The sequence below is a fragment of the Myotis myotis genome, unplaced genomic scaffold, assembly GCF_014108235.1.
Source record: "Myotis myotis isolate mMyoMyo1 unplaced genomic scaffold, mMyoMyo1.p scaffold_m19_p_8, whole genome shotgun sequence".
NCBI classification, from domain to species: domain Eukaryota; kingdom Metazoa; phylum Chordata; class Mammalia; order Chiroptera; family Vespertilionidae; genus Myotis; species Myotis myotis.
The window spans coordinates 13,077,480-13,090,367 of record NW_023416390.1 but is presented as its reverse complement, the minus strand read 5'-3'; the positions used below and the strand labels follow the sequence as shown (position 1 = coordinate 13,090,367).

At 51.8% G+C, this 12,888-nt stretch overlaps 1 protein-coding gene across 17 annotated transcripts in view; it reads right to left on the bottom strand.

Annotated features, from left to right (window-relative positions):
* NRP2 (neuropilin 2) overlaps positions 1–12,888 on the bottom strand; it is a 120,281-nt gene that overhangs the window by 63,539 nt on the left and 43,854 nt on the right. For 16 of the 17 annotated variants that reach the window (XR_004969205.1, XR_004969207.1, XR_004969206.1 and 13 more), the window contains exons 4-7: positions 11,915–12,145; positions 10,712–10,867; positions 8,906–9,075; positions 6,455–6,610 (exon numbers count right to left, since the gene is read on the bottom strand). Coding sequence is in view for 10 of the 17 variants with exons in the window: in XM_036318963.1 (XP_036174856.1) it covers positions 6,455–6,610; positions 8,906–9,075; positions 10,712–10,867; positions 11,915–12,145 (713 nt within the window). In the remaining 7 variants the exon portion in view is untranslated. The remainder of the gene's footprint in view (positions 1–6,454; positions 6,611–8,905; positions 9,076–10,711; positions 10,868–11,914; positions 12,146–12,888) is intronic. The other variant, XM_036318967.1, reaches the window with a different exon arrangement.

The following is a 12,888-nucleotide window of genomic DNA, read 5'->3' as shown; positions in this document are numbered from 1 at the left end:
GATAAAATTTGGTTTAAGCTGCTTTCATTCTAGTGGATGTGGGAACCCAGCCAGATGCAGAGTCAGAAGGGACGTCAGTGAAGGTAAGGGTGGGGGTGGGGCGACGACGCTCCCTCACCACCAAATGCTCACTATGACCACGATGCCCTCCTGTCTCCTCCTCCTTCACTTTAGGGCTGTTTTTGTCATCAAGCGGTTTTGCTGATGTGAAGGAGGAGACAGAGAGGCAGGAGCGTGTCACAGGGTGTGGGGCGGGGCCGCCGGGGGTGGGGGGGTGTCCTGCCTGGGGGTGGGGGGGGCGGTGGGGAGAATATGTGCATCCCCATCTGTGTGTGCCTGGTGGGGCTGCTAGATTTACTGCAGGATTATGTTACCCCCATGGAGACACTGAGCCCTGGAACATACATACTAACAGGATTAGGGTTTCAGGATTTGAGACAGGAAAGCATCAGGAGGAGAGGAGTGGAGGGCCGCTCAGGGATTTGGGGCTGGAGGAGATGGGGTGGGGGAGAGGGAGCATCAGAGCAATGCAGGGCTGGAGGCGATGGCCAACATCCTCTTGCAAAGCGGGGGAGAAACTGACCTTCTAACTGCGAAGGGCCCTCCATACGGAAAACCTCCTAAAACAGGCATTGCCACTTTTTAAAGTATTTTTATTGACTCTGGAGAGAAAGGGAGAGGGAGAGGGAGAAACATCAATGATGAGAGAGAATCACTGATCGGCTGCCTCCTGCACACCCCACTCTGGGGAACGAGCCTGAAACCCGGGCATATGCCCTGACAGGGAATCGAACACTGACCTCCTGGTTCCTAGGCTGACGCTCAACCACTGAGCACGCCAGCCGGGCATTGCCGCTTTTTTTAACTTGCAGGTGGGCAGACGAGAAAGCAAAGGGTACAGGGAGGGAGGCCCTGAGCCTATCTGACTCCTTCATTTCTCTTCCAGGGGAATCTCAGCAAACGGGAGAAGGAAAACAGTGAGAGCAAAGAACCCCACAATCCACCAGATGAGGTGTTGGCTCTGGTGCTCATTAGAAACCCCAGGGTCAGGGCCCCCAAGCAAAATGATGACGCCCGTCCACACCCCTTGCTTAGGTGCTCTGTCCCTCTGGCCCTGTGCACAGCAGTGGCCTGGGAAATGTGGGGAATTTAGCATCGGGGCTGAAAGCGCCAGGGTGGCTGGTCTCAGCTCCCGGAGACAATTCCGCACCCGTGGGAGCTGAGTGAAGCCAGCCATGGGAGCCTGAGAGAGAAAAGGTTCCAAGCTTATGTATAATGAAATTTTCCCTTGAGCTTCCTAAGTAGAGAGGCTAAAGGTCTGAGCTCATCCCAGGGCGAATGGATAAGGGACAAACTTAATTACCCAGGGCCCTGGATTCTTCTCTGTTGTCATTGAGGGGGGCAGAGACACGGGGGGACTTGAATTTGGAAAGGGCACCAGCCCTCTTCTGAATACACATAGCCCTGGTGAGACGACGCAATCAGAGCCATGACTCTGGAGGCTGATGCCATGGCTGGCTGACGGTTTGAGTCACTGCCCTAATCTTATACACAACAAACACAATTACAACACTGAAAGGATAAGGGGAAGCCAGTCATCCACTAGGAGGTTTAGCAAAAAGGTGTTTTTGGAGAATTCAAAGTTATTAATTGGAGGAATTGATTGCACCCTAAGAGGAGAATGAGGCTAAGCGGGTTACCATCTCAGGCCCCATCGGATGCAGGGAGAGGTCTGGATGGCTTATCAGGCCCCGCCCAGACCTCGGATTTTAAAAGAGGCAGATAAATATCCCATGGGGCCTTGTTACTTTTTAAATGGATAACTTGCTTCTGCTCACGAAGAGCTTTGTGGGTCTAATACATTAATTATGTCGGCAGAGAGCCTTCCATCTGCGGATCCCAAGGTGCTGGGCCAGCAGTAGCCGGGGCACCATTCCATCTGGGCGGATGGAAACACTGAGGCACAGAGCTGCTCAGGGAGATCTGCAAGGTCACCTGGCGCATCAAGGTCACCATGTGGTCCCACCTGTGAGCCGACTGATTTGGGGAGTCTGGTTTCCCAACACCACTCCCCTCCCCAGTCTCTGATCGTTTCGCAGAGGTTTTCAAATTCCCCAACGGTTTTCCAAGTGATTTGTTTTAATTTAGAAAACAAATCTAGGACAGAGGATTTTTGAAGTGGGGGTGTTTGTTTTCGAGGGATGCGGCCAAATCAAACGCAAAGCAACTTCTTTCTACTCTACATCCTCAGGCTTCTAGGACGGGGCCCAAACTCTGCAGCGCCGAGCCTGGCCCGCCGAGCCACGCAGTCCAGACGCGACCTGCCTTCAGATCTCCCTACCAGGCTCTCCAGGAAAAGGCACCCCTCCTGACCTCTAGACGAAGTTCCCTCTGCATGCAAGACGGTGAGCAAGGCATGGGCCAGACTGTGAGAACACCTGCCGGGGATCAGAGCCCGGTGACCAGGTGCCTTCGGCAGGGACCGCCCGGTTCCCCAAGTCTCAGGGGGCAAATGACTCGTCTCAGCATTTCAGGTCCACAGTCTTTGAAACCCTGTTAAGTTCTGAAGTAAGTCGGTGCCTGAGGGTTCTCAGAGCCCCTTGGAGGTCATCATTACATTAATATGTCAAGCGTAGGGCGGGTATTTCTGCCACTCACCAGGGGGCCATTCTAAACACTCTCGGACCCAAACCTTTCCTCATCCCAGTCTCACCCACCCATCCTCAGTGTGGTCATCAGGATCTATTTAACCCCCTTGGCTTTCTCTTTTAGCAAGAACTTCTTCGAAATACATCAGAATAGCCCAGCAGCACTGTGACCAAGAGGAAGGTACCCAGAGCCATGTCAACAGGGGAGTTGCCCACATTTACCGAATAAGGGGGGCCTGGAGGCCGGGGCTTTTGCTTAGACATATACGGGCAACGGCCTCTGTCCCCCTGTCGGGACACCAGTCCTGGCCTCATTCCCTCCAGTGCAGACTCTGAACTGGCATCTCCAAGGTGAGCAGGAGCTCGGCCAAGGCCTCCTGCCTTCCAGCGCCTCCCTCTCTCTCCACGCCTCTCCCTGGCTGTATGTGTGCACCACTGCGCCTGTAATTATAGACACACCCGCGAACCGTCCACTGTTGTATTTACAACACTCTGCCTATGTTTGGGGTGTTATTAATACAGCTGGGGAAACCAAAAGCAGCCGTTTTCTGCTTGTGGTTTCTGAGGAAATCTATGGGAAGCAATTTGTGTAATCTAAGGGAGCACATGGGCTGGGTATGGGCTCCAGCAGGCGGCCGAGCTCCCAGCCTTGTGGTTACGCCATAAATGTGCATAAGGAGGACCCGCCCTGTAGGAAAATCATAGGTTCCATGTTTATGGCCTGTGGGACGGAGAAGGACTGGGGAATGTGCTGTGCATATGGCCTGCATAACCGTGCCACGTATTGAAGGGGGATGCTTGCCCTACCCATGGCTACAGTGTCATGCCTTTCTCTCAGGCAACCTCACCACTACCTGTTGGATGGAAAGCGACGAAGAAGAGGCTGCTCTGGGCTGGGGGAGGCTGGAAAGAGTCCTTGAGTTTTCCTCACTTCCTTCCCCCACAGGCCCAGTCCTCGCCTTAGCCCAGCCTGGGTCTAATTTTTAAACAGTGTTTTGCAAGGAAATAGCACGGCCATCCCCCATCACCTTGAGGCTCATTAATCTTGTTTTTCTCCAGTTTCCCCAATTCCCTGGTCTTTGGTCCATTGTATTGGTGTGCAGGGGATAAAATCAGGTTTCCACATTTCTGCCCCAAACACCACCCCGCCTCCCCCTTCACACCCAGTGCACTGGTCTGCATCTGCGAGCCCTCCCCCTGCCCACAGAGCAGAGCCGGCTGCCGCCTCCATCTCGGCGACGCTTTGCTCACAGGTCCTGCTGTCTGAATTTGGCTTTCCAGCTACTACTTAGCACAGTGAGCTTGGCACGGCGCCCACCATCCAGCAGCTACAAAGAAAGGCTCAGTGGTAGCGCCCGGCATAGACGAAGCCGCTCCCTCCACTGCCCCCAAGTCCCCTCCTCACCCCGCCTCCCTGTCGTGGCATCAAATCAGACTGCAGCAGACTTGACAAATCTATTTGGCATGGTCCCCTCAGCGATTTCACCCCGCACAGCCCAGCGAGCCGTGAGGCTCCTGAACGGTATGGAATCTGCACGTTAAATACCGTCGTCTGGGAGGTGGATCTGCTAATGAAGGAGCAGGGAGATCACCCGTGGAGGGAGGGCCCAGCAGGTCTCCCCTGTCGCCTGCCACACCTCAGGGGCGAGGGGGCGTGAGGGTGAGGGAGGGGGCAATGTGCAATTGACAGACTTTGCATCCTCCTGCCTCCTTGTAGGTACCAAGAGGATGAATTTCTAAGGGAGTAGACATGCTACTCCTCTGCCCCAGTGCCTTTATGTGGGCAGGACTGACTCACTAAAAAACAGACAATAACAAAACAAAAACAAATTATCCCTTGGCTACTGGGGGGAAATTTTAGCCAAGGGTAGGAAGAGGAGGAGGGAGAGGAGGAGGAGGAGGAGGAGGAGGAGGAGGAGGAGGAGGAGGAGGAGAGACAGAGAGAGGGGGAGATCCAATATGAAAAAGTTGAGGAGAATGATTCTAAAGGCGCCCAGAAAGCAAAATTCAATTCGCAGGAACATCTCCCCTGCAGCACGAATACCGGGGGTAAAGCCAGGGAGGACAGCATTCTATCAAAATGTGCAGCGCTAAGGTATTTCCAAAAGCAGAGTCCCTACAAATGGTGTTTTAAATAGCATCCAGTCCATCTGCATGCTCTTAAAATCAGCTTATGCTACAGGATCCCTCTGGCTCGCGCTGCTTAGTCACTGAGCCTGGACAGGGCGGCGGTCAGGTGAGCCTCCTCGTCCCTCCCCCTCACCCCCCCTCCCCCGACACGCCGCTACCCAGCTGCCGGTCCTCATCTACCTGGCGAAACCCTGGGTTCTACCAGTTTCTTACTGAAAAGGGTGGGTAGAGAAAGAAGGCATGAAAATGAGTGGGGTGGGAGGGAGACTCGGTGCACAGCACTCCCAGCCCCCAGTGCCCACCCAGGCTGGCCATTTCCAAGGGATATTTGACAACTCTTTCCGCAACAGACAAGTCAGTGAGAAACCAGACCTGGCCCCACGTGTCAGGGCGAGGGCGTCTTTCGCGCGCCCCCTTTATCTGTGAAGTGGGGAATTCCTGTGTCTGTGTGCATTGATGCCTAGTAATATTGAGAAGCCACGGTTTTCAGATGAATGGTGCCATGTTACTATGGCAATTTTGATGTAAAAAAAAAAAATCCACTCTTTTAAAATCTCACATTTCCCGAGTGAAACGGTGCCACCAACATTATAGCTCAGGGTTTTCTGGGCCCAAGGTTTCCAGCTGCACGGCAAGAGCCAGCTGCCTGGGGTCAGTGACCAGTGGAGGGCGCTGCTGGGAAAGGTCTTTGGCTTCTCTAGGTCTGTGTCCCATTCGACCCTTCACAACTCGAAGGACCAGGGCTCTGGTGGAACAATAGCCCTAGAGAGGGGACCCCTTTCCCTCTGTCCCCAGTCCCCTCCAGAGAAGGGTGAGCATGCTCCTTCCGGGCCTTGGGCCAGTCAGTGATACCAGAGCTCCCCCACCCAGGTGAGCCCACCAGCCAGTAAGGCCCCAGGCCCGGAGCGCACAGCCACAATGCCAGCGCCAGAATGCCACGTGTCTTCAGAACTCTGAGCGCCAGACATCCGTCCGTATGTCCAACAAAAGCCCCACATCACCCGCCCGGCCACACCTCTGTGAGCCCTCGATGCTGAAGGCCCAGCCGAGAGAGAGAGAGAGAGAGAGAGAGAGAGAGAGAGAGAGAGAGAGAGAGAGAGAGAATTCACTGCTCTGTGCCAAGCAGGGCTGCCTGTTCAGATGCCATTCCGACACATGGATTTCTCCTCGCTATTTATTGTCCCCTTTCTTCTTTGGGACATTGTGATCCCTCTCAGGATTTGTGCCCTTTCATTGCCAGACCTCGGTAACTCCTGAACTGCCGGTTCCTGTGGTTTTGTGATTGTTAACCCAGCATGTGGAAGGGACTCTGGCCATAAATGCTCAATGAGTCCTGTGTGGGGAGACTAGGACTGGGAACAGATTTTCTCCTTCATTTGCAGTCAGAGAGCACTCTGCAAGCCCTCTCTCTCTCTCTCTCTCTCTCTCTCTCTCTCTCTCTCTCTCTCTGCTCTGCAGGATGCAACAGCAGCCAGGTTGTTGGAGAAATGGTATTTTCCAATCACTTTAGCATAAGGAAGAGTATTTTCTGGGCCAGCATCTCCCATGTCTCCATCAGTTATTTGAGCTGCACTGAACAAGACTCCTTCCCCGCGTGGAGCTGGCGTGGAAGCTCCTCTCTCCCCGCCTGGCCTGCTCCGTCCCAGCATGCCCGTGAGGTGGGGAAACGGGTTTACCTTGTGGTTTTTGCCATGCCGGTACACCATCCAGTCTTCACCATTAGTACTGACTTCTAGCTTGTAGGATTTGACATAATAGCCATTCTGGGTCTCCCTGGAAATCGCCCCCTGCGTTGCAATGGCCGTGAGCACGGTGAGAAAGCGCAGGTCCACCTGAGGAAGAGAGGCGGGGACGTAAGGGGGGCAGTGTCTTGCTTTATCTTCGAAGTACACAATGGTCATACGCAGCTCACAACCTGTGTCTGTGATCACTCAGACGTATCAGTGATTAAGGGCCAATTTGCAATTGCACTAGACCAGTGATGGCAAACCTATGACATGTGTGTCAGAGGTGACACGCGAACTCATTTTTTTGGTCGATTTCTCTTTGTTAAATGGCATTTAAATATATAAAATAGATATCAAAAATATAAGTCTTTGTTCTACTATGGTTGCAAATATCAAAAAATTTCTATATGTGACACGGCACCAGAGTTAAAGTTAGGGTTTTTCAAAATGCTGAAACGCCGAGCTCAAAAGGTTCGCCATCACTGCACTAGACAGTGAAACTCAACTTATTTGACACTAAATAGGACACCTTTGAAATCGTAACGATTATCTCTCTCTTTTTGCAAATCTGAATGGACAGCATTAAGTTTAATCTTAAGGGAATCGTTGAATGTCTAGAAGCATGACCCCTTCTTACTAAACAGCAGCCTGCCTTGGATAGCCCAAGCAGATTCTGCTTTAAAGGAACAATGGCTAAATCCAATCCAATCCACTCCAATCCAGTGCAATTCAATCCAATTCACTTACGATGCCCGAGTTGCAAAATCTCAGCTCAGGTCTGTCTCCCCTCCCCTCAGTCCCTCACTCGATTGTGTATTTAGTTGCTCAGGTCAGTCAGGGGTCAAAGGGCATGCAGAGTCTGCCCAAGCAATTAGGCTTGTGCACCAAGACCTGACCTTTGCTCCATGAGGAGGATGGCCAACATTTCGAGGCACCTCCCCTCCTACAACACCAAACCCATTTGGAAATCGCTGGATGTCATTCTTTTGCTGGCCACAGCGTTTCTTTTCATTTTGTTTGTTTGTTAATCCCCACCCGAGGATATTTTTTCATTGATTTTGGAAGGGACGGGAGAGAGAAACGTCGCTGTAAGAGAGACGCATTGACTGGTTGCCTCCCTCACATGTCCCAACCAGGGCTGGGGACTGAGCCTGCAGCCGAGGTATGTGCCCTTGACCAGAATCGAACCTTCAGTCCACGGGCCGATGCTGTACCCACTGAGCCAAACCAGCTAGGGCCACAGCGATTCTTAATGGTCATCTCCAAGTGATCAAAATTTAGCCAGCACACACTGGTAAAATTTGACCCAGCAAGCCTTTACTGGCTACTTCACATGCGCTCAGCACTAGAAAGCATTCAACAGAAGCAGCCAGTGCGGTATCGGTGCATGATAAACAGGTGGTTGGCAGTAAGAGAAAGCATGTGATTAAGGACCAGAACTCAAGGTATGATCAATGGGATGCCCATTATAAGGGAGAACTTTCTGGAAGCTTTGCAGGATGAGGAAGGTTTTTGGAGGGCAGACAGTGGCAAATGGCCTTCGGGTTGTGCCGTGAGTGCCTCCCTGAAAGTCTCTCAGTGGTCTTTCTCCCTTCCCCATTGTGTGCGCTGCCATGTCCTTCTCAGAGCAGAAGTCACCGTGTGGCACCCGAGCGAAGACAGGCTTGCCAACGGGTCACACGGCTGCCTGCTGTGAGTCACAGGGCCTTGCTCAAGCAGGGAGCTAGCAGCTTGCTCTTCCCTGGGGATGAGAACTGGACACGCCTGTCATGCAAGGGAGGATTACTTAACGTGACGGCAAGTCTTATTCGGAAGGGAAGCAAACTAGTCTGAGAAGATGCTGCAGAGCAGCCAGGCAATCGGAGTGCCATTCCTGGTGTTGACATTCCCCAGGTGCTCTTCTGAGAGCTATGTGCAAACCCTGCCTGGCAGGGCTCCTCCGAACAGCAAGGATCATGGGAAGCTGCCCTGCTCAGCTAGCGACTCACAAGCGTGACCTTAGAAAGACGCCCACCACCCCCTCCCCCCATCACATTTCTGATGCCTCCCTGTGGCAAGGATGAGGAAGACCTCAACTGCTCATAGACGGTTCCTTGGATGTCTATAGCGACAGGGCAAACAGCATCTCAGCCAAACAGCGTCCCCAAGGCCTGGTAAGCTTCACAGGAGCAGGGCAGTGTCCATCTTACTCGTCATTTAGCCCAGCACTCAGCACGGTGCCTGCACAGCCTATTCATGCCGGCACATGTGTCTGTTCGGATGGATGGATGAGTGAATGGTGTTCTCAAGGATACTGTGTTTATTTTCTTTGTGCCCTTTGTCCACTCTAGACGAGGAGCCACCCCCCTTGCCCACCAACACACACACACCCTGCACACCCTCTGACAGCTGAGCAAGTACCTGGAGATACTCCTTGTTGGAATCCAAGTTGGGTGTCCAGCCGTTGTCATCACCGTGGAGCCGGCTTTGCTGAGGTCTCCACCTCCCGTCAGAGTAGGTAGAGGAGGCACTGATCTGCTCGTTAGCAATCCTGCCAGACTCCATTCCCAGAGGGACATTGCACTGAAAGTCTGGGGAGCAGAGATGGTCAAGCACAGAGTTAGGTATCTCAATCTCATACCCTTGGGACTCGCAAAACACACCTCCCTTCTTGGGACAAGTCCTTGCAGGCACTCTCTCATCTTAAAGACCTAATTATACACTCCCATGTTAAAAAAAAACACACACACAAAAACAAAAACTACACCAAGTCCTAGAGCTTGACAACCCCTCTGGGTCTGAAAGAAACTAAATTGGACCTAAAAGAAATCAGGCTGTGGATAAATAAGAATCATCACACAAATTAAAAATACAATCCAAAGCACAAGAACTGTTAGTGCTGCAGGCTACAGAGGCTCAGACGCCAGATGCACCATGATTGAAATACAGGTACATGTGTGATAGACTGTGGCAATTTGGGTGGGCTGATACATCGTGGGAAGCCTACTTCATTAATAAACACCCAGAAGGCATCTTTTGCTTCTTCGTTTCTTTCACTCCAGTGTCTCATGAGTTCTAGCACAGAAGACAGACATTACAAAGCAACAGGTACCTGTCTTCAGGAGACCTCTCTGTAAGCATGTGCATGTCACTCTCCCTTCCCCCGAACCACCTGTCTGGGCAGATGGACCCTGAAGTCCCTTCCTCTGACCTTGTGCCATCAGTTCAATTCTTGCCCTTCCCATGGATACTGCAGACACTGGTCAATATTTGTGAGTGCATGTGTCTGATAAGGACCAGCAAGCTTTTCAGGTTTCAGACCTATTTAGTTTTACGACGGCTCTGGCCATTTGCAGACTTTGGTGCAATCTGCAATATTACTTTCTTGTCACTCAATATTCATGAGCCCTTTGAAGAAAAAAAAAAAATCCCAGAATAAAACCCATCGACTTTGCAGCAGGCCAGGCCGCCGTGCCTGTAGGTAAGCATGGGGTATGTGTCTACAACCATGGCGGACTTCCCCTGCTCTAACCATCCTTCAAGTGCTCCTCCAGTCCTTAGGTTATCATCGGGGTTTCTAACGGGAAACGGGAGCGCAGTTGAAGCACATCTCAGGAGGAGCGGACATGAAGATGGAGCTCAGGGCAGGAGGCTGAAGGCCCAGATAGCAAGTCCACAGCACTGGGCTCAGAGCTGCATGTTGTGCTGTGCCTGGCACGTAGCGGGAGCTCAGAAGGCTGCGGGTCCTGGAAGTGTGAAGGGAAGTGTCGGATAAGCTCTACCCGGGGCCGGAGATGTTTAATGTCAAAATATATAGAGAGAGATTTAAATGGCTGCTTCTGACAATGGTCACCGAGGCTTGGAGAGGAAGAAAAAGGTCCCACACTCAATGTTAGCACAGGGGAAATGTTATGTAGATATCCTAACTAACCTCCCTTTTATTTATAGATGAGAAAACGTGAGATGCTCCCGTAACTTTCCCTGGGAATAACTGATTCTTGGTACACATACTATTTGTTTCCTTTAAAGAAATGAGCACCCGGATGGACATGTGTTCTGTTTTCATTCATCTTTGCCCAACAAGAGGACACAGCTCCCATTCTCTGAACTCAGATGCCAATGCAAGTTCTGCAGAATGCCCGCCAGGCCCCTGGTCTTGGGGAGGTCAGCACGCCCTCCCTCCTCTGAGGAAGGGACAGGACAGAGGTTCCCAACCGGCCAACTCACTCTCTAGCGGTTCTTGGTGGACCAGGTAGTAGCGGGCAGAGAAGCCATCCTTGGCCACCGCCATGTCCGTGTGAAAGGTCAGAGAGAGGATTCCTGTCGACGAACGTAGTTCAGAGGGTGTCTTGGTCCCGCAGTACTTGCCGATCAGGGGACCCACTGGATATGCAGAACAAAGAGAGGGCAACAGATACGGAAATGTCAAACTCCATTTTCAGTATGTCCTCCTTCCCCACAAACGCAAGTCATTCAATGGGGCCTCACTCTGTATGCCTTGGCGTAAAAGAACAACCAAAGATATGTTTTAAGAACGATGTCTAATATCTCGCCTGCACCGTAAAGGGTCCCTTCACTGACCCGCCCATTCTGTTCTCACAGCCCTGGGAGATGGGCAGGAGAGGTACCATTATAACGCCTGCTCTATAGAAGAAAGAATCGAGGCTCCCAGAGGTCACGTGACTTTTCGTTGTTCAGACAGCAAGGAAATAACAGAGCTCCAAACCAAGTTTTATGACTAAATCTTGTATTTTTCTCAGGAAATGAAACTGCTTAGCTGTCGAGTTTCCGTTATGGGGCAGAACACTTAGAATGACTACCAAAGCGAAAGGCAGCTTCCTCGCTGATACAGACTATTCCCAAGCCTTATGCTGATCTCCTGCCGAGAAGTACAGGTTCCTGGTTCCTCTTGGCCTGGGTGATGTGCCCTTTTGACATCTATGACTAAATTAATAATAATGGAATTATAGTAATAATAATGATGACAACAGCAGCTTATTTATACAGATATGACAGATAGGTTGCTTGTGCAAGGTTGCAGAGCCACTATTAAGCAGAACGGGATTTACACCTCATCAATCTGGCTTGGGAGTCCTATCTGGGCACAGAGGGTAGCCACTGAGTCATTTTCTATGGAATCCTGACAACATGAAGGAGAAAAGAGCATCGCCGATAGCTTTTCTCATCCTCACCCCAGTGTCTCCTCCGTCTCCTCCTATCCTTCTCCAAACCAGTGTCCCCAAGAAAGGATTGCCCTTCTGCAATCTCTGAAACCACCTTGGTGTAGGATAGGACAAGACAGTCACGGTGGGTCAGAGACAAACCCGAAGGAGGTTTGAAGTCTCGCTCTCTCTTTTTGTTGTTCCTAAAGCCATTAGCAGGCCCAGCAGAGGCTCCTGAGCAGTGCCTGGTGGCAGCGACAGCACTCACCATGCGGGATGCCGTCCCAGATGTCCAGCCAGTCGTACTTGCAGTCTCCCTCTCCCACCTGCAAGGGGTCGTGCTCCAGGTCAAAGGTCAGAAATTGCAGGACGATCTCCATCTTGGGCTTGGCCAGGATGGTGAAGGTGCAGTCCAAGTTGTGTGGGTACTTCTCGGGGAAGCCGGGGGACTCGATGGTCCCGTTGGGGCTTGTGAAGTTTTTCGAACAATCTTCGGAGCCTGTATGTCAAAGGGGACCGTAGCATTAGAAAGGAGGAGACGCCTGTCTGAGCTGCCTCTGTTGCAGGAGTTCCTTAAATGCCTGGCCCTAAATCCCTGCTCCTGGGTGTTTGTTTCCACTGGAGTGGCCCTTGAAGCAACATATCTTCCCATTCACGTGTCAAGCCCGTGAGCGGGACCCTCTTTAAGAGAGAAATTAAGGAGGCGAGATGGTTTGCTCTGCATGTAAGAGTAAGAATAGTAATTGAGGAATTGGGGGGGGGTGTGTGTGTGTGTGGAGAGGGAGAGAGAGAGAGAGAGAGAGAGAGAGAGAGAGAGAGAGAGAGAGATTGATTCTCTTGAAAAGAGGAACAGGGACTTCTTTCTCAATTACTCAGCTGCTTGCTCCAGAAATGTAAGTTATTTCAATCCTTAAGGAAGGCTTGCTGATTGCCAGCAGGGCAAACAATGTTACCCCTTATTTATCGCTGACCTCAACACAGCCCCTATTGTACCAGCGCCAACCGAGTGCCCCCTTCTCCCTCCAAGATCCAAGGTGCCCCAGGGGAGGGGCAAAGGGGAGCTCGGGTCTCATTCATGTCATGACTATATTAAAACGAGCTGCTCTGTAGCGGCCAGACAATGAACAATCGACGTTTGTAGCCGGTGGATCACAGCGGGGCGCTGGGGCTGTGAAAGGCCGCTCGGCAGCAAGTCTCGAAAAATGCGGCCCTGTGCTGCCACTGGGGAGGCTTCTGGCCCCT